The 22,342-nt window shown below is 40.3% G+C and overlaps 1 protein-coding gene across 1 annotated transcript; it reads right to left on the bottom strand.

The window, feature by feature from the left end:
* Window positions 1–10,366: 10,366 nt before the first annotated feature.
* Window positions 10,367–15,665, bottom strand: wnt8b (wingless-type MMTV integration site family, member 8b). Its single transcript, XM_060924740.1, has 6 exons — window positions 15,595–15,665; window positions 14,321–14,354; window positions 13,732–13,870; window positions 12,433–12,558; window positions 12,086–12,228; window positions 10,367–10,927 (listed from the first exon to the last, which is right to left on the bottom strand). Exons 1-6 carry the CDS (start codon window positions 15,663–15,665, stop codon window positions 10,367–10,369), a joined length of 1,074 nt encoding a protein of 357 aa, XP_060780723.1.
* Between the last annotated feature and the right edge of the window lie 6,677 nt (window positions 15,666–22,342).

Below are 22,342 nucleotides of genomic sequence, written 5' to 3'. Positions count from 1 at the left end.
TCCTCATTTTTTACACTACAGACAAAAAAATTACATCAATGTGTTCAGGAGAGCCTTGTGGCACTCTATGTGAAAGAATTTTGTGAAAATTTCCTTCTGTTTTCGTGTAAATCCCCGTTGTTTGGAGGGAGCATTCTGAGGAAAAACTGCCCTTTTTGTGTGCTTCTCTCTTAGGGTGTTCACACGGCACATATTTGCATCGATGCTGCACCGATGTATTTTGTTGCGATATATCTTACACCGGTGTAAATTTTGCGCAGCGTTCACACGTCACAACCCTGCTTACTAGAGAGAAGCGTGTTAGCACCGGTGCAGCCCCACTTGCGGTCACACGGCAGTTTCTGCGACCGTGTTATAGTAGCAAATTCCTTTGATAGTAATAAAGTTTTGATATTTCCTTTTATTACTATCATTTCCTATCATTATTACTATCATTTCCGATAGTAATAATGCGGAAATGAAATATGCGCATGCGTGAAACTGTACTTCTTTTTCCCGGTTGTCATGGCATCACCAAGCGCCGGGAAAACAACGTGGATGAAGACACCAGTGTTGCCAGATATTGCTGACGTTTTCCATCCCAAAATATGTTCAAATCCGTCAAAATGCACTTAAAACTGCCAAATCTGGCAACACTGGAAGACACGCAGTTCTGTTGTTGTTGATATTCGCCATTTTGGAAGCGCAAAATACTAGGATGCAAGTTATGCAATGCCCGTATGTAATCAACTCTCCTCATGCGTAGCGAGTCTACCCCTGTAGCGTTCAGACGTCCCATTTTATATCGGTGCTGCCCCGCAAACTAGCATTTACTCCGGAGTAAATTTCTTAAACCACCTCCCGAGCAGGGTTAGATTTGCACTGGTTTAAGCAGCTTTCAGGGGCTACACCGGTATAACTTTGTACCGTGTGAACGCTCTACCGGGGCAGCCCCGGTGCTACACCGGAGTAAAATTTGCCGTGTGAACACCCCTTCTGTCTCTATGCTCAGCGCGCGGGTGGGGGAGGGGATGCTCTTTCTCTCTCTCTCTCTCTCTCTCTCTCTCTCTCACACACACACACACACAGGAGGGAGGGGCTGCTCCCTCTCAGAGAGACACAGGCTTGTAGCATCAGGGCAAGTCACACATTCACACAGTTCAGTGCAGCTCCTGCAATAGTGACTGCTACGCGCACTGCATCACTCTCACAATTTCCCACAGGGGAATTGTCTCTAGTGTTAATATTGTTCTCTGAGAGCCCTCTTCAATGCTGGGCCCTTAGAATTTTCCTAACTTTCCCCCCTAATGGCGCCCCGATCAAGATGTTAGCAGCAGATGCTTTATGTCCTATAAGCTGCAAGATGGGGCCTCCATGGAACAGACTTGTTTGTATAGCACATCTCATAGATGCTCAATTGAACTGATGAATTAAGAGGCCAAGTCAACACCTTGAACTCTTTGTCATGTTCCTCAAATCATCACTGAACAATTTTTCCAGTATGACAGCCCATTAGGGAATACAGTTGCCGTGAAGAGCTGTACTTGATCTGCAAATATATTTAGATACAGTAGGTGTTATGTGTCATAGTAACATCCACATGAATGCCAGGACCCCAAGGTTTCCCAGCAGAACATTGCCCAGAGCATCACACTGCCTCCGCCGGCTTGCTTTCCTATAATGCATCCTGGCAGTGGCGTGCACAGACATTTTGGGGGGCAAGTGCTCTGGGGGGGAAAAAGGGCACTTTTTTGTGCATGTGGAACACCTTATTATAAAAGTCTGAGATTTAACCCTCCTCTTGTGTTCGGGTCGCCACTGACCCGTTTTAGTTTTTAAAGGTGTAAAACAACCACTTAATGTTAATTTATTACATCAAGGCTTTTTGACTTTGCCAGGAATCTCTAGTTGAACAAAATAGAAAAAGAAATTTTTGTTTTCCTAAATCTGAAAATGGTCTAGCAAAAAATATAATACTTATGTGCAGTTGTTTCTGTATGCGACGGGCTACTTCACGACAAAATAATTACAGCTTGGGCTTAGAGGGCAAACAGTACATTTTCACTCGATTCATGTGTTACCTGGCTGGTGGGGCAGGGGAAGAGCTGACTGACTGCCCGATGTGTTGTCTGCGCTACGACAAGGCCGTGGCTTCCAGGACGCTATGCTGCTGCAACCTCACATTGAATGCACTGCACGCTTGTTCACGTGACAGAGCAAGCGAGACAGAGGTCCGGTGTGTGTGCGGAGGGGGCACACATCGGGACATTATTTTCACACATGCTTTTAATGCCGCGGCTTTTCTAAAAGATCATGTCGACATTGGCCTCAGTAAACTGTAAAAAAAAAAATTCAAAAGGGCACTTTTTTGGACAGAGGGCATAGGGGCGGGTGCTTGAGCACCACCTCGTGTCTATCTGTGCACGCCACTGCATCCTGGTGCCTGGTGACCCAAGTAAGTGATGTACAGCGCCCTCCACAATTATTGGCACCCCTGGTTAAGATGTGTTAAAAGCCTTAAAATAAATTTAATTTTTATTGCAGAAGCATAATCTCACACTGAAAATTGTATAAAAATGTAACCCTTAACTCAAGTGAATTTAAAAAAAAAATCCCTGACTAAGAAATAATTATTTTTCATAAAATCACCTTTTCCACAATTATTGGCACCCATAACAATTCCTAGAAAATAAATGTAATTGAAGCATTTTTGTCATTTCTACTGTAGTTTATAAAGTTGATCAGAGTATCTAGGAACCTTTAATTAGTAATTCATCACATCCTGTTTCCCTGGGGTATAAATCTGATGTGACACAGAGGCCTATTTCTCTTATCCACTCTTCAACATGGGAAAGACAAGTGAACACACCATTCAAGTAAGGCAGATGCGTGTCAACCTTCATAAGTCAGGCAATGGCTACAAGAAAATAGCCACTCGCCTACACCTGCCCATATCTACAGTCAGAGGAATCATCAAGAAGTTTAAAACAACTGGAAAAGTGGCAAACAAGCCTGGATGAGGATGCAAGTTTATCTTGCCACCACACACAGTGAGGAGGATGATAAGAGAAGTAAAAAGTTCTCCAAAGCTCACTGTTAGAGAATTGCATCAAAGAGTAGCATCTTGAGGTCACAAAATCTCCATAACAACCATCAGGCGCTATTTACATGCCAACAAGCTGTTTGGGAGGCATGCACGGAAAAAGCCTTTTCTCACTTACAAGCATAAATGTAAACATCTGGAGTTCGCTAAGCGGTACTGGGACTTCAACTGGGACCGTGTGCTTTGGTCAGATGAGACCAAGATAGAGCTTTTCGGCAACAAGCACTCTAGTACATCACAAAAGATGAGTATGCAGAAAAGCACCTCATGCCCACTGTGAAGTATGGGGGAGGATCGGTGATGCTGTGGGCCTGTTTCTCTTCCAAAGGCCCTGGGAACCTTGTTAGGGTGCATGGCATCATGAACTCTTTGAAATACCAGGACATTTTAATCAAAATCTGGTGGCCTCTGCCTGAAAGCTGAAGATGGGTCGTCACTGGGTCTTTCAGCAAGATAATGACCCTAAACATGTGGCCAAATCTACACAAAAATGGTTCACCAGACACAAAATCAAGCTCCTCCCATGGCCATCTCAGTCCCCAGACCTCAACCCAATTGAAATCCTGTGGGGTGAGCTGAAGAGGAGAGTGCATAGGAGAGGACCCAGGACTCTGGATGATTTAGAGATTGTGCAAAGAGGAATGGTTGAATATCCCTCTCTCTGTATTCTCCCATCTTGTGAAATGCTATAGAAGAATATTAAGTGCTGTCTTGTTGGCAAAAGGGAGTTGTACAAATTATTAACATCAGGGGTGCCAATAATTGTGGCACACATGATTTCATGTAAAAGAATTATTTCTTAATGTGAGATTTTTTTCCCACTGAATAAATGTACTTGAATTAAAGGTTGGATTTTTCTCTTTTTTTTTTTTTTGCATTGTTGTCCTATATTATTGAAAAAAATATGAATTTATTAGAAGCCTAAGAACATATCTTAACGAGGGGTGCCAATACTTGTAGAGGGCGCTGTATATGCACCCAGCCATCAACATGATGTAAAAGAAAGCATGATTCATTAGACGATGCCACCTTCTTCCATTGCTTCATTGTCCTGTTTTGATGCTCACTTGTCCATTGTAGACACTTTTGGCAGTGGACAGGGGTCAGCACAAGCACTCCGACAGAGCTGCAGCTATGCAGCCCCATACACAGCAACCTACAAAGCACTGTGTGTTCTGACACCTTTCTATTACAGCCAACATTAACTTTTTCAGCAATTTGAGCTACAGTAGCTCTTCTGTGGGATCAGACGAGACAGGCTAGACTTTACTCCCCACGTGCATCAGTGAGTCTTGGACTCCCATGACCCTGTTACTGGTTCATCGGTTGTCCTTCCTTGGACCACTTTTGGTAGGTACTAACCACTGCATACCTGGAACACCCTACAAGACCTGTCATTTTGGAGATGCTTTTATGCAGTCATCTAGCAATCACAGTTTGGTCCTTGTCAAAGTCAAAGTCGCTCAGATCTCATACTTGCCCATTTTTCCTGCTTCCAACATATCAACTTCAAGAACCATCCATTATCTGTAGCCGCTTTATCCTGTCCTACAGGGTCGCAGGCAAGCTGGAGTCTATCCCAGCTAACTATGGGCGAGAGGTGGGGTACACCCTGGACAAGTCACCAGGTCATCACAGGGCTAACACATAGACACAAACAACCATTCATACTCACATTCACACCTACGGTCAATTTAGAGTCACCAGTTAACCTAACCTGCATGTCTTTGGACTGTGGGGGAAACTGGAGCACCCGGAGGAAACCCACGTGGACACGGGGAGAACATGCAAACTCCACACAGAAAGGCCCTCGTTGGCCGCTGGGCTCGAACCCAGGATCTTCTTGCTGTGAGGCGACAGTGCTAACCACTACACTACACTACCGTGCCGCCCCTGACTGTTCTCTTGCTGTCTAATATATCCCACCCCTTGACAGGTGCCACTGTAACAGCGTCACCAATATTATTAACGTCACCTGTCAGTGGTTTTAATGTTTTGGCTGATTAGTGTATATAAAATAAATGCTTGTACAATATGCAAACTTAAGCACAACTTAATAACACTTATTCTAAATGGTGAAGTTCATTAAAATTTTAAATAGGATCATAGTTTGATATAGCAACATTATCAGCAGCTTTATTCAGTTCACCAGCAGATGGAACTGTAGCACCACTCTCATGTCCTCATATACTATGTGTAGGCTTCTATTCAAATCTAAAGTTTGCGTGCAGTTTCTGCAGATAACAGATAAAGCTCACACCTCAATAATATGTTAAACATTTTCATCCTAAAAACTACATATAAAACCTAATAAGACCCTTAGATCTCAAATGCTCAGCTACATATTATATACGATATACTGTGTGTGAATTACAGTCTTGCAAAAGTATTCATCCCCCTTGGTGTTTGTCCTGTTTTGTTGCATTACAAGCTGGAATTAAAATGGATTTTTGGAGGGTTAGCACCATTTGTTTTACACAACATGCCTTAAAGGTGCAATTGTTGTTTTATTGTAACACAAACAATAATTAAGATAAAAAAAACCCAGAAATCTGGAGTGTGCATAGGTATTCACCCCCTTTTGTATGAAACCCCTAAATAAGAGCTGGTCCAACCAATTCGCTTCATAAGTCACATAATTAGTTGATTAAGATCCACCTGTGTGCAATCAAAGTGTCACATGATCTGTCACATGATGTCTGTATAAATCAACCTGTTCTGGAAGGACCCTGACTCTGCAACACTACTAAACAAGTAACATGAGAACCAAAGAGCACTCCGAACAGGTCAGAGACAAAGTTGTGAAGAAGTATAGACCAGGGTTGGGTTATAAAAAAATATCCCAAACTTTGAATATCCCAGGGAGCACCATTAAATCCATTATAGCAAAATGGAAAGAATATGGCACCACTACAAACCTGACAAGAGAAGGCCGCCCACCCAAACTCACAGACCGGGCAAAGAGGGCATTAATCAGAGATGCAGCAAAGACACCAAAGATAACACTGAAGGAGCTGCAAAGATCCACTGTGGAGATGGGAGTATCTGTCCATAGGACCACTTTAAGCCATACACTCCACAGAGTGGGGCTTTATGGAAGAGTGGCCAGAAAAAAAAAAAGCCATTGCTGACGGAACCTTGTTTGGAGTTTTCCCAACAGCATGTGGCAGACTCCCCAAACACATGGAAGAAGATTCTCTGGTCAGATGAGACTAAAATTGATATTTTTGGCCATCATGGGAAATGTCATGTGTGGTGCAAACCCAACACCCTGAGAACACCATACCTACAGTGAAGCATGGTGGTGGCAGCATCATGCTGTGGGGATATTTTTCATCTGCAGGGACAGGAAAGATGGTTAGGATTGAAGGAAAGATGGATGGCACTAAATACAGGGCAATTCTGGTGGAAAACCTATTTGAGTCAGCCAAAGGTTTGAGACTGGGACGAAGGTTCACGTTCCAGTAGGACAATGACCCTAAACATACTGCTAAAGCTACACTGGAGTGGCTTAAAGGGAAACATTTAAATGTCTTGGAATGGCCTAATCAAAACCCAGACCTCAATCCAATTGAGAATCTGTGGCATAATTTGAAGACTGCTGTACACCAATGCAACCCATCTAACTTGAAGGAGTTGGAGCAGTTTTGCCTTGAGAAATAGGTAAAAATCCCAGTGGCTAGATGTGCTAAGCTAATAGAGGCATACCCCAAGAGACTTGCAGCTCTAATTGCAGCAAAAGGTGGCTCTACAAAGTATTGACTTTGGTGGGTGAATACCTATGCACACTCCAGATTTCTGTTTTTTCATCTTAATTATTGTTTGTGTCACAATAAAACAACAATTTTCACCTTTAAAGTTGTAGGCGTGTTGTGTAAATCAAATGGTGCTAACCCCCCCAAAAAATCCAGTTTAATTCCAGCTTGTAATGCAACAAAACAGGACAAACACAAAGGGGGATGAATATTATTCAGGGCACTGTATATTCTGCCTCATACAGTACCACTCAAAAGTTTGGATACACCTTCAAATTCAGTGGTTTTTCTTTATTTTTATTAATTAAATGACACTTCGTGTCTTACAGTAATAATGGATGTCCTTTCTCTGTACTTAGTTGAGTGGTTCTTGACATAACATGGATTACTATAGTTGTGGAATTGGACGATTTTCTGTATTGTTATTATTTACTATTTATTGTTTGAGCTCAAACACATTAAGAAGTCAAGAAATTGCACTAATTAACTTTTGACGAGGCATACCTGTTAATTGAAAAGCATTCCAGGTGACTACCTCATGAAGCTGGTTAAGATAATGCCAGTAGTGTGCAAAGTGTCATCAAGGTAAACAATGACTACTGTGAAGAATCTAAAATATCAAACATTATTTTTTAAACATTTTTTTTGTTTACCACATAATTCCATATATGTTCCATGTGTTATTTCATAGTTTTGATGTCTTTAGTATTGTTCTACAATGTAGGAAATAGTCAAAATACAGAAAACCCTATGAATGAGTCCGTGTGTCAAAACTTTTGACTGGTACTGTATAAGTCAGTTTGCATAAAAAATAACAAATGTAAATCACAGTGTGAGCACAAATGAGATGGTCAAAAAGACCAAAGTACTACTGTAATTTTTTTTTCAAAGGGAAGAAAGGAAGGAACTAGCTTACTTCCGAAAGCAAGTCATATAACTTTTTTCTAAGAACTGAGCACTTGTGTCATAGCTTTTTTTTTTTCCTCAGCACATACTCCTGACCCTAATTCTCTCTTGGTGTTGTGTGTCCAAAGCTCTGAAGCCCCAAATCCTATTAGTCAAGGTTTTACAGAACTATTAAATGTAATTTTCCCATCCTTTGTAGGTTGTCATCACTTCCCTTGATGGAAGAAAATTGCTTCTCTTCATTGTATTTTTATTTTCCACTACAAATCAATATGGATAAAAAAAGTCACTTGAGAAGTGATTTGATAACTGATATTCAATTTCTATAGACAAACTTTTTGTACTTTTTCTTCTACAGCATATATCATTTTAAAAGTTTATTTAAAGTACATTAGCATTTCTTTTTTCATGTTTTTAAGTAGCACACATATATGTAGGCCACTCATTTCCCAGAAAAACGAGTCATGAAGTGCGGTTCAGTGACTTTGGAAATGCACAGTGACCTTCCAAACCATGTGAGCGGATTTAGATCTTCGTGTGTGGACAACCCCTAATCTTCAGTTCCTCCTATAAAATGTTTCCAACACCTCAGAGTCATGGCCCAAGGTAATTGCAGCTGTGATAACTGTCGTTTTTTTTTTTTTTTCCCCCTGATGTTTAAGTGCAGCACTTTCATGATTAAAATGTTGTGTATTTCCATATTTAAAAAGTTTTCTTGTGATATTTGTGGCTCAATTTTTTATTTCTGTAATGACCATAAAAGGCAACAACCATAATAACTTTATTATAACAGATCTAATATTATTTTTTACAAGTTACAATACACTGAAAGTGAACTGACAGAACCCTTTTTCATCAGATGGAAAATCATATGACTGATTGTAACGTGGACAGGAGGAATCCCAAATTAGCCATAGCCAAGAGGAAGGAAGGAAGCTCAGTGAGGTGCTTCACTGACACGACTTTAAGTAAAGCAGACTATGCTTGTAAGCATTAATGCATCACTCAGTGGAGATTTAATTAGCCTTTTTAATAGGATATCACTTTTGTAGGCCCTTTGTTTTGTCACTGGGTGCTACAGTAGGGCTGGCACTTCTGCAGGTGGGATGGAAGCTGGCAAGTATTTGTTTATGAACCCTCCTTGTCTAGGTACAATACTTGAACTAACTTCTATTCACCAAATAGTGTGAATCCATGCAAAGCCTTTTCCCAAAGTCCCTTTGAAGGCGACGGGCCATTGAAGGAGGAGGAGAGGGGGATTAGCTCCTTCAGCAGTGGTGCATTACCGAGGGAGCTGATTAGCTCGCCATTCATTGTTAAATCGAGCAAAGGAAGGCCCTAGAGGAGTGAAAGGAGCCAAATAGGTGGGCTTGGAATAAAACATCCACAGGAAGCCCAATACAGGCCACATGAAGTTTCCCAACATTTTTTCCCCCAAGATGATGGCGTGAAAAGGAGATTAGCATACAAAATTAGAGGCAAGATAATTTGAGGGGCGACTTGGTCCATGTTTTCCCTCTGTCTCGACAAAGTTAATTAAACCAGTATTAAACAGTAAAGAAACATCCAAGTGCCAAGGCGTTGGGAGTTCTTTGAGGATTACTTAGATAGAAAAAAGGGCATTTGAAAAGAAGAAATTGAGAGAGGCGTGAAGGAAGGAAGACTATAATTAAAACTCTTTTCTTATTGTTTCCCTGCCCCAGGGTTATCTGACACTAAATATAAAAAAAAGAATTAGCCAATCTACATGGCATGCTTAAAAAAAATTACAATCCTGGCAAACAATCTACAGTTTGTACTGTTTACAATAAGTAGGACTGTATATACTGTATGTATATACTCTGGATGTGTACATAGTACTTAATTTGATACTTTTATGCAGATTCACCATTTTCCATAAAATATTCAGATTACCCGTTAACACTTTTAATCACTTATAGTGACATAATCCATGAGTGTTCCATTCCTATAGACTTGCTAAATATTGTTAAATAGAAAAAAAATGAGTAATGAAAGCCATATTATATATCTTTAATAAAAAAAAATGTGGGATGAAATACAAAATTTAAAAAATCTATCAAACAAAACACCTCTACATATATGAAATAAATTAACAATATACAAAGTGCTTTATCTTATTTACAGTTCATTTACAGAGAGTATGATTATTGTCCCCAGTTCAGAACACAATATATAGTTGTTGGGATTTTTTTTTTCAGATTCAGATGTATTATAATAAAAAGAATACAGAGACATTATTATTCTGTTGCTGAGATTCTGAAAGACATTATTTCAAAGAATGCCTTATCCATAGTCTAGTGAATTCTACATACAGTTAAATACAGTTTTCAGTGCTATCTTAGAAATGCAAGCTGAAAAGTGACTGAGTATATTTTAAGTATATCCTTAGAAACATCATCCTGAGGCATTTCAGTATTGATACCATGACTAATATGTAACACTTTCCTCTTCTTTTCTAGATTTCAGTCATATTTAATATTTGTTTGTGTATTGTATGTGTTCTTTTTCAGTGTCAGTGAGTTTAATTACTAATGCATTGTCAAAATTCAGGTTGAATATATTAAAGATTACACTGTGTCATTGTCGAACCTTAAAGGCCACATTAGTGCTTCTTCTTTAAGCGAAGACTTTTTCTTCGACTTGCACTATCATTCTTAACCTGCTTGGCTCTCACACAGTAGTACTTTGTGACAGTCTTGCGGCACTGCTCACATTTTACCGCACAACACCAGTGGAACTTGCAGTTGCAGCTGGATACAGTCTCTGCCCTGCGTTCCTCTACAGCCAGGCCACAGTCACTGCATAGCCGCTTGCAGCTACGCTTCTCCCACTTACTCAGATTCTTGCCCTTTTTTAAGCACTCACGGCCTTCGGTGCCTGGAAGGCCGAGCGTACGGTTCTCCACACAGTAATCAGGAGAATCCTCCAGGTGCACCAGCTCCTTACGGGAGATGGAGCTGAAGGTCTCAGCAACAGCCCCGCGACTGGCCGCACTGTTGCCTGCACCACGCAGGAGGTCCACCTTAATGGCACGGTGGTACTTCTCTTTCAGGTAGTTGCCTACTTCTCGAAACTCAGGCAACTGAAGCCAGCAGGTTTGAGTGGTGCAGCTGCCAGATACACCATGGCATTTACACGTCCTTTGCATGGTCCCTTTCACAGCCTGGTTTAAGAAGAGATCGCAAAATTAACAAATGACTAATGTGCTTCAGAAAAGAATCATTCTTAACCAGTAATTCCATAAGTACAGTTTTTTTAATTCATTCACTAATTCCAGCATTTGTTCTCCTTTTCCATGTTTTAAAGACACTTGAATTTGAATTCATCATTTCTCAAGATAACACACAACGAACCCATTATTGGACAGACTATATGTCCAAAACATCCACTTGACAAAAAAAGGAATTCATTTGGATAAAGAAAAGCAGGTTCAAGGTTCAAGCCTTGGTTGTTTCTCTCTTTTTTGCACCATTTGTGCCTGCACAATATATCTTGACTTCAGATGAAACAAACATCTGTCATTTGAAAAGAAGCGTCTCTTTTCTCAGGGAGGTATTTGCTCTTGACAGGAGGCAGAATCAAGGTTTCACAGTGAGCTGAATTGTTCCGCACAGGAAAGGGGAGTATTTATTTAGCAAGGCCATTGTCAACATGTTTTCTGCCATGGGCAGACCCAATGGTTAATCCATTCAGGATGAAATGAAAAAGAATTCTTTTGCATTTTTTTTTTTTTTTAGTTACAATGATGCTCCAGGTGCCATAGTTAGTTGACAAAACCTGCAGACGGGGTACTAGCAGGAAAAACAAAGCACTTCAGCTGCATGGATGTGATGCCTGTGGCTCTCTCAAGTGCAACAAAGACCAACATAAATGTAAGATCCTTATTGCTAGAATAAAACTAAATGCTTATTTGAGAAGCAACAGAATACAGAACCTTTGCAACGTGTGGCCCCCTAGGTCCTCTAATTAATCTCGCACCACTGATCCCAAGAATCTTGAGTTGAGGTCTTGTCATAAAGGACATTCACAGGCTGTAAATAGGCCCATCTGGTACAGCGCAAACACTGTTGGGGGAATGAGTGGCACCTTGCTTATAAGGCCATGAATGAAACTCTTGGGTGGTAAGCGATCACTGGAAGCACTAAAATGATTCAAAAGGCACTTTACATTCTGTTGGTGGCCAGGAGAGCTACCTATGTTTCAAGTTCCATCTTGTAGTGCAGGAGTAAATCCCCCACTCTAGCAAACTATCTCTAGCACCCTCTCATAGGCTAAAGTCCGTGGGAGAAACTGGAGAAGCTTTCTCTGACATTCAGGATACCTTGCGCCCAGCTTCATTGTTGTGCAGGTTCATGGCAGCACGTGCATCTTGCCCAGTTTCTAACGCATCCACAAACTGTTTGGAGATGGCCTCTCCAAAGCCAACATTATCACTGCAGCCTCCCCACAGCCAGCCTTGACCACCTGAAACATTACACATCATATAAAACCAGCAGCACCTACCTCTCTTGTTATTATTAAATAAATACATACACTAATAATATTTTCCCAGTGTTCCTGAGATGGGCTCCAGACCATTTGCACTTACACAATACTTGTCGTGTTGTTTTTACAATTTGTCTGTCATTGTGTACATTATAGTATTTGTTTTACAGTATGTGTACTTACCTCGTTGACCATTCCTGGTGTCATCACAGCCACAATTATCAAAGTCACCCAGGCTGCAGTTCCTTGTGAGAGTGTACATAACCCCAGCAGAACTGATGGCATGAACAAAAGCTGTCTCCCGGGTTGCTGCAAATAGACATGAACTTGAAGCTGTTTCTGATTTTTGTGCCCAGCATGACGTACTGAACATTCTGATCAAATTTATTTTATATCTCTGCATTTCCCTGTAGAGTACTTGATAAGATATTAAATATTATACATACAGGACACACTTCCCATGGAATAAAAACACGTATTCTATTCCCTTCTAGCGAGTTTCATTCATTTGGTTCGATAACATGCAATATTGTTCGCATATCGCTTATCCTACATGCATTACTTCACTCTACTCAATGGAGAACGAGCGTTGAATATGGTTTACGATATTGCATGGTTGTCAAGACAACGTGACATCATATATCGGAGCTGATGTGAATATCCAGTGAGAAAGTTTTCTGCTGCACATGTGCAGAAGCATTTCTTTGTTCGCCAGCAGCACCTATAGTAAATTGTCGCAATTAATTGCAAATGCCATAAGATACGTATTACAAGTAATCCCCCCTTTGTTCTTAATGTTTTGTAAAATCTATAATTGTTCCAGCGAATGTGTATGTATTATAATCATAATAATATTGGCTGGATTTTTTTGTGGTATATCATATATATATTCCATTCAGCTAGCATGATATAGAACTTGTCTTCGACTTGTTCAGTATCATGCTAGCTGAATGGAATATATCTGATATACCACTCAAAGCCAGCCAATATTATTTAATTATTTATGAACACTCATGAGTTTTGTTTGCTGAATCAAACAGTGAAGCGCACAGTTGGCATCAGCACAACAGTTTCTCAATTAGGCAGGGCTCAGCACTAGACTGGGTCACGTTTTCTTTTAGCACTTGAAGAATTCCCAGTGAAAGGAGTCTAAGGCATACCTTTGACCCACACCCTTCAGATTAAGAGGACATCTATTTCACTCACTCATGCTGCCTCACAATAACATCGAGGTGGCTTTCTGTTTACTCACCTATGCACAAGGTTTAATTGATTTGAGAAAGCAGTATATGTAGCTACAGTAAACAGTGTTCAAATGGTTTTTAATCAGATTAGTATGATTGGATGATGTTACTACAACAGGTAAATAAAACTGTATGCTAGTTTATTGGACTGACAAATACCATTACATTTTTTTTTTACTGTGTTGGGACACACAAAACGAATGTTTTTTGAGTTATTTTTCAAATCACAGGCCCTTACCACTCCTGAGTCCACTGTGGGTGGAAAGCTGAAGGGCTCGTTCTGGACAGTTCCAGCGCTCCCACGCAAACTGATACTTGCATTCTTCAATCCCACTCTGAGCGCCTGCAGCTACGCTACTGGAATAGATCAGGTAAGCCTGCAAAAGCAGAAATACTTCAACAACTTGATCCTTTTCCTTCTCAACCCCCCCCCCCCCCCCCCCCCCCCCCCACACACACACACACACACACACACACTTTGGTTTCAGCTTTTGCAAGCTCACATGATCTGTATACATTTATTCATCAATAAAGGCCAGAAATGTTTTGGTCTCTTCTTAAGACTTTGACTGTAACCGATGGATACCTCACAGTTTGAATGGGTTAAAGTGGATTAAAAAAACCTATAATGGTCAGATATGTGAGTTATAGTCTGCCCTAGCATTAGATAAATCTTCAAAGGAATCATTCCAAATAATGAACGTGCTTGTGAGAAAAGAAAATGTCATTTATCTTCAAATAATGATGGAATTAAATCAGTGAGAGGATATTTCTGACTCTCTGATTTTAGATAAAGATCTTAGTAGATCAAAAGAAAGTTGGCTTACTTTTGGACCAGTCATCAGGAAATTATTCACTGACCTGGAAAACAGAGCAAAAGTGTTAGCTCTCCCCCATGACCAACAATTTTCTACACAACATTCTTAGGATAAAAAGTTGCGTCACATGCATAATATATACAACAAACAAACAAATAAATAATTGTCATACTTTTATTTTCCATACATGTATACAGTACATACAAAACAAAGCTACTGACTACAGTTACTACCTCAATTTCTTAAATTAGATGCAAACAATTAATTACAATATGTACAGATATTGTATTATTGGGAGAATCTGTAATCTGAAGAAAAAGTTATGTAGCTATGATATGTGTTTACATTGAATATGAAAGATGTTCAAAAATAATAGACTTCATTTAGAAAGAAGCATGTGGGAATTGCTTAGAGGATACGCAAAGAGGTTAATGCAGTTATAAAGCCAATAAGTGGGCAAGTTCTTTGAAAATTTATATCACATTCAAAATATGAGATACAAACTTTTGAGAATCTCATTTGTTTTTGTTTGTTTGTTTGTTTGTTTTTACTATTATTCTATTCACACACACTGCTTGTCCCCTTTATTATTTTCAACAGTGAACAAACACCTGTGAGGCCTAATGCAAAAAATGCCTTCAAACTTTTCCACTCTAAAGCGCATGCATGCAAACCTACTGTACATACGCACATAAAGGTTCTGATTCATAAAAATCTATTTCATAAGTTATTGACAGTTATTGTTGGTTATGATTTAGAAACCAGACAACCCATTCAGAGAGGATTAATTGTTCTCCTATTATTCTACTCATCACAATCATCACAAAACCAGAAATTTAGGTAGAACTTCACATTTTCGTTCTGAAAAAAATCTCAAAATGTCAATGTAACAGAGATGTAATTAAACATAGGTAATAATGACAATTCAACAAAATAATGCAAACATCAAAAGATGCCATAACAAAATCAGTTCCCAACAGGATGAGTAACTATAAAATCATGTAAATGCAATACATTTCACACCCACAAACATTCAAAAATCGATAAACAATAAGTTAAAATAAATTAAATGATTGATGAATGCAATATCTAATCTTTTTAGGGGGTGCAGGGTGGGGTGTAATCAGGCTTATTTTTGTTATTAACTGAATAAAATCATTGTACTTTACAAATTGGCTTCAACACCATGAAAATGATAGTATGTTAATGTTTTCACAAGACAAACAGTAGCGCAATAATTTTCCAAAACGATGTTTTAAAATATCATGTAAAATATAACTTACCAACTGCAGCAGGATTTCATGTGAACCATCAAAATGAAAATATAATAATAAATGTCCAAATGGATGAACATTCTGAGAGAGAGAACCGTTAAAGCCAGATGTTAGTCTAGAAAACAGAATCAGGCACAGCAGAGTCTATATAAGCTCCAGGCAAGCCTCTGAAATGGATCTGTTCTCATCCCAAACTGAGATTATCTGCTTAATTAAAGCCTTTTCCCCCCTTCTTAGCCTTTCAGCCAATCAGCACTATTGTGCCTAGCAGAGACTGAAATGATCAAAAGGGCACAGTGGCTCCCCGGGGCCAAATAGTGGGGAAGAGCTCAGTGCATCTTAACATTTGGGGTGAATGAATCCATATGAATCCGGACTGAAGATCACTGATCTCGTCCAAAACTCCATTGGCCCAGTGTGATAGCTACAGTAGCCTGCATGGGAACCAAGGACGGTCGGGGATTATCACTGATCAAACACCAAATGTTATTTGGATTCTTCTTCTGCTGAGGAAATTAGTGCACTTTTACAGAGCAGACTTAGATTTAATCATCTTTAAACCAGACCAAGCCCTTTATCTAGACTGAAAATGGTTATTGGGGTGTTTTCTTTTCCTTTTCTTTGTACGAGCCCATAGCCTACAAATTCAACAAATCTCAAAACTTGGAGATGGGATTTGTGTGCTGAACGTAAAGACGAGTGCCTAACACTCTAAGCCCTATAATCTGCTGATGCTTTAAAGATAGACCAACTAAATGATTGAATGCAAGGCTGAGCAAACTGGAAAGAAGAGACTGAATTAAGAGGATGAAATGAATAGAAACTGTGCAGATCAATGTAATGAAATAAACAGGTCATGACAATGCTGGGTTTACTCTCCTAATCCTGACAAACTCAAAGCTCTTTCAGTGATCTCCAATTTTTTTCAAAGCTTGTGTTCTTTCTAATTTAAGGTTAAGGAAATTTATTAGAGGCCTAAAGAGATGCTTTTGGATTATGATCTGAAAAGGGGGGATTTTTTAAGTTGAATTGAAAAAAAACTATATGGGGCGGCATAGTGGTGTACTGTCTCCTCACAGCAAGAAGGCCCTGGGTTCGAGCACAGTGGCTGACGAGGGCCTTTATGTATGGAGTTTGCATGTTCTCCCCGTGTCCACATGGGTTTCCCCCATAGTCCAAAGACATGGAGGTTAGGCTAATTAGTGGCTCTAAATTGACCATAGGTATGAATGTGAGTGTGAATGGTTGTTTGTGTCTATGCGTCAGCCCTGCAATGACCTGGTGACTTGTCCATGGTGTACCCCCGCCTCTCGCCCATAGTCAGCTGGGATAGGCTCCAGCTTGTTAATAGTCATGGAGGGCACTGTACACACACACAAAATCAGAGAACTTTTTCAATTCACTTAGCTAACAATTCACTGAATTCAATTAACTAACCATTTTATGTACTCCATATATTATTACTTCCACATACAGAGAAAAAAACAAGAAAAGACAGTACTGAATACTAAATAATATTGTATTAAGTATAATAAACAAGTTTTGTGTCATTTAATTGTTAATTACTGAAAATTTCTGGCACAAATAACACGTGATTCTCATTAACTGTTATTACTACTACTACCACCAACAACAACAACAGGGTGGGCCATAAGTTTCCATCGGGGAAATTAACACTTTTACCATAAGCTGATTTTGTTCATAAATACAGTGTCTTGCAAAAGTATTCATCCCCCTTGGTGTTGGTCCTGTTTTGTCGCATTACAAGCTGGAATTAAAATGGATTTTTGGAGGGTTAGCAGCATTTGATTTACACAACATGCCTACCACTTTAAAGGTGCAAATTGTTGTTTTATTGTGACACAAACAATAATTAAGATGAAAAAACAGAAATCTGAAGTGTGCATAGGTATTCACCCCCTTTCGTATGCAGTGTTGGGCACGTTACTTTCAAAAAGTAATTAGTTATAGTTACTAGTTACTTTTCCGAAAAAGTAACTTAGTAATGGAGTTACTTTGTCATAAAAGTAACTAATTACCAGGGAAAGTAATTATTCCGTTACATTTTGTTCCCCCTCAAAAAAAAAAAATCAAATTCAATTAGTGTAATCATAATAAAAGTGAATGTTAAATGTGTTTAATGACTGAAATGGACACTTAACAGAACCAATTAGTAACATTATCTACACTATATTAATATTTTTGTGGGACAATGTGAGATAAGACATCTATCAAATGTACTAATATATTTTTGTAGTTACTAAAATTATGTTACTAATTACTGGCCACTGACGAGAACAAACGCTTTGTTCCTCGACATAATGTGCATTGCACGTAAACACTCTTGCCTTTTATTTCAAGTAATGAAAAGTAATGGCTGTATTTCCAGTGTGAAAGCGCAGTGCTGGGCTGACCGCTCGCCATCACTGTGTCTTCCGATTGAAAGAGCGCGCAGTAGTGCAGTAGGCGTGGCCTACCTACGTATGTTGTCCAAATCTACTCTGATTGGCTTACTGTGCCGTTGTCTTGCATCTCCCCGCCCCACACCAAAGCAGAGTAAAGAAAGGCTGAACGAGCAGCGTGCCAGATGAGAACAGCTTTAATAAAGTAACGCATAGTATTTTATTGTAATTAATGGGAATGGTGTTATAACGATGTAAAAAGTAATTAGTTACATCACTCGTTACTAAAAAAAGTAACGCCGTTAGTAACGCCGTTTATTTCTAACGCCGTTATTCCCATGACTGTTCGTATGAAACCCCTAAATAAGAGCTGGTCCAACCAATTTACTTCATAAGTCACATAATTAGTTGATTAAGATCCACCTATGTATAATCAAAGTGTCCCATGATCTGTCACATGATGTCTGTATAAATCAACCTGTTCTGGAAGGACCCTGACTCTGCAACACTACTAAGGAAGTAACATGAGAACCAAGGAGCACTCTGAACAGGTCAGAGACAAAGTTGTGGAGAAGTATAGATCAGGGTTGGGTTATAAAAAATATCCCAAACTTTGAATATCCCAGGGAGCACCATTAAATCCATTATAGCGAAATGGAAAGAATATGTCACCACTACAAACCTGACAAGAGAAGGCCGCCCACCAAAACTCACAGACTGGGCAAAGAGGGCATTAATCAGAGATGCAGCAAAGACACCAAAGATAACACTGAAGGAGCTGCAAAGATCCACAGTGGAGATGGAAGTATCTGTCCATAGGACCACTTTATGCCATACACTCCACAGAGTGGGGCTTTATGGAAGAGTGGAAGGAAAAAGTCATTGCTTAAAAAACGTTTGGAGTTTGCCTAACAACATGTGGCAGACTTCCCAAACACATGGAAGAAGATTCTCTGGTGAAATGAGATGAAACTTTATCTTTTTGTCCATCATGGGAAATGCCATGTGTGGTGCAAACCCAATACCCTGAGAACACCATTCCTACAGTGAAGTATGGTGGTTGCAGCATCATGCTGTGGGGATATTTTTCATCTGCAGGGACAGGAAAGCTGGTCAGGATTGAAGGAAAGATGGATGGCACTAAATATAGGTCAATTCTGGAGGAAAACCTGTTTGAGCCAGCCAGAGGTTTGAGACTGGGACGAAGGTTCACATTGAATTCAACAGGACAATGACCCTAAACATACTGCTGAAGCTACACTGGAGTGGTTTAAAGGGAAACATTTAAATGTCTTGGAATGGCCTAATTAAAGCCCAGACCTCAGTCCAATTGAGAATCTGTGGCATAACTTGAAGATTGCTGTACACCAACGCAACCCATCTAACTTGAAGGAGTTGGAGCAGTTTTGCCTTGAGGAATGGGCAAAAATCCCAGTGGCTAGATGTGCTAACCTAATAGAGGCATACCCCAAGAGACTTGGAGCTCTAATTGCAGCAAAAGGTGGCTCTACAAAGTATTGACTTTGAGAGGGGGTGAATACCTATGCACACTCCAGAGTTCTGTTTTTTCATCTTAATTACTGTTAGTGTCACAATAAAACAACAATTTGCACCTTTAAAGTGGTAGGCATGTTGTGTAAATCAAATGGTGCTAACCCTCCAAAAATCCATTTTAATTCCAGCTTGTAATGCAACAAAACAGGACAAACACCAAGGGGGATGAATACTTTTGCAAGACACTGTAATCCACACACAGTATATTGTATATAAAATGTAGCTGAGCGGGGCGGCACGGTGGGGTAGTGGTTAGCGCTGTCACCTCACAGCAAGAAGGTCCGGGTTCGAGCCCCGTGGCCGGCGAGGGCCTTTCTGTGTGGAGTTTGCATGTTCTCCCCGTGTCTGCGTGGGTTTCTTCCGGGTGCTCCGGTTTCCCCCACAGTCCAAAGACATGCAGGTTAGGTTAACTGGTGACTCTAACTTGACCGTAGGTGTGAGTGTGAATGGTTGTCTGTGTCTATGTGTCAGCCCTGTGATGACCTGGCGACTTGTCCAGGGTGTACCCCCGCCTTTCTCCCGTAGTCAGCTGGGATAGGCTCCAGCTTGCCTGCAACCCTGTAGAACAGGATAAAGCGGCTAGAGATAATGAGATGAGATGTAGCTGAGCATTTGAGATCTAAGGGTATTACTAGGTTTTATATGTAGTTTTTAGGATGAAAATGTTTAACATATTATTGAGGTGTGAGCTTTATCTGTTATCTGCAGAAACTGCACGCAAACTTTAGATTTGAATGGAAGCCCATTTAAAAAAATCCATTTTAATTCCAGCTTGTAATGCAACAAAACAGGACAAACACCATGGGGGATGAATACTTTTGCAAGACACTGTATGAACTTGATGAAAGTCGTCCTTCAAAGTTATCTGGAAAATGAAAATAAACGTAACTTCCTTGTATGTATGGGAATTTATGGCTCACCCTGTACAATAGGGGCCCTATCTTCACAATTATACAGTAATGTATGGAGGATGTATTCAGTAAGAATGAGCAATAAGAGTTGAGGTTCGTTTGCCCATTCACCTGCCTGAAGAGATTTTAAGGAGTGCATGAGCGCTCTCTAGTTTGCAGTCAGCAGAGGGGGCCAGTGTCCAACATACACACAGACAAACGCTAGTGTTACTGTCCTTGTGAAGACCTTCCTTGAACATACTAGGCTATTAATGCAGGTATTTAATGCTCTGCCTCTGCCTGAATATAACCTTAACCTTATCCTCAGTAACCAAGAGAAAACAATTTGTCTCTTTGTTTTTAAATTGTTTTTGGATTGTTTTTGTTAAAAGAGAAAGAAATTCCTTGTGTGAACAAGCCAAGTTTTCCAGATTCTAATTTAAGAAATACATTTCTCAGCGTTTAAGTCTAGGCTGAAAACATATCTGTTTAGTAAAGCCTTTTGTTAATGGTGTTTATGAGGTAAAGGAGTAGATCTGGAGGATCCTCAGACATAGAGTGTTTTGGTAAATTGGGATGTATGGATGCTGTCAGTCCCCCACTCGCTTGCTCACTTGAGTTTGTTGATGGTGTAGTGGCTGGCTGCTTTATGTCCCGGGGCTCCCTCATGCCTGTGTTACCTTCTGGCTCTCCCCTTTTAGTTATGCTGTCATAGTTAGTTTTGCAGGAGTCCCTGCTTGTACTCAGTGCAATATGTATACTGTTCCTACTTATTCAGGTGACATTGGGCATACCGAACAACCTGTGTTTTCTCCCCCCCCCCCCAATCTGTCCCTTTGAGTTACATGTCAGTCCTGGGATCGAGATGCTGACCTCTTCTGCTCCTCGGACCTGCCTGATCTATCCAGGTGCCCTGTGTCTGGTTGGAGTCTCATCGCATCACTCCTGAGCCTATCCCAGCTGACTATGGGCGAGAGGCGGGGTACACCCTGGACAAGTCGCCAGGTTATCGCAGAGCTGACACAGAGACAAACAACCATTCACACTCACATTCACACCTACAGTTGATTAGAGACACCGATTAGCCTAACCTGCATGTCTTTGGACTGTGGGGGAAACCGGAGCACCTGGAGGAAACCCATGCAGACACAGGGAGAACATGCAAACTCCACACAGAAAGGCCCTCGCCGGCCGCTGGGCTCAAACCCAGGACCTTCTTGCTGTGAGGCGACAGTGCTAACCACTACACCACCGTGCCACCCCCGAAACATTCATGTATTTTTATATCTAATAGCTAGTCATCATGAAAACAGCATGGTGTGACGGTGGTGTAGTAGTTAGCATTGTCACCTCACAGCAAGAAGGTTCTGGGTTTGAGCCCAGTGGCTGACGGGGGGGGCCTTTCTGTGTGGAGTTTGCATGTTCTCCCCATGTCTGTGTGGGTTTCCTCCGGGTGTTCCAGTTTCCCCCACAGTCCAAAGACATGCAGTTAGGTTAACCGGCTCCTCTAAATTGCCCATAGGTGTGAATGTGTGTGAAAGGTTGAGAGGAGAAAACCTGTATAATAATCCAGTAGAAGGCAATGGGAAACCACTACTGTCATTCTTCCCTAGAAACTTTGATGGCTGAAGCCATCAGAGCGGACCTGCCATCAAGCGGAATACTAAAGAAGAAGTCATCACAAAGGGCTACAAACATGCTGAAGTCTAAATTTACCTAAAATACATTTGTGCTGTCTGTGATGATGCTTGACTGATGAAAGTTAAATGACAGTTTTATTCAACACTATAGCTGCTATAGGTCCACAAGTTTTACTCGATTAAAACAACACGTAAACATCCATAAAAGTAATTCACAACATGAAATTCTTTTCAAAATGTTTTATTTATTCAGTTGTACATAAAGTGATAA

The sequence above is a fragment of the Neoarius graeffei genome, chromosome 7 (assembly GCF_027579695.1).
Source record: "Neoarius graeffei isolate fNeoGra1 chromosome 7, fNeoGra1.pri, whole genome shotgun sequence".
NCBI lineage: Eukaryota > Metazoa > Chordata > Actinopteri > Siluriformes > Ariidae > Neoarius > Neoarius graeffei.
This window is presented reverse-complemented; position numbering and strand designations above follow the sequence as displayed.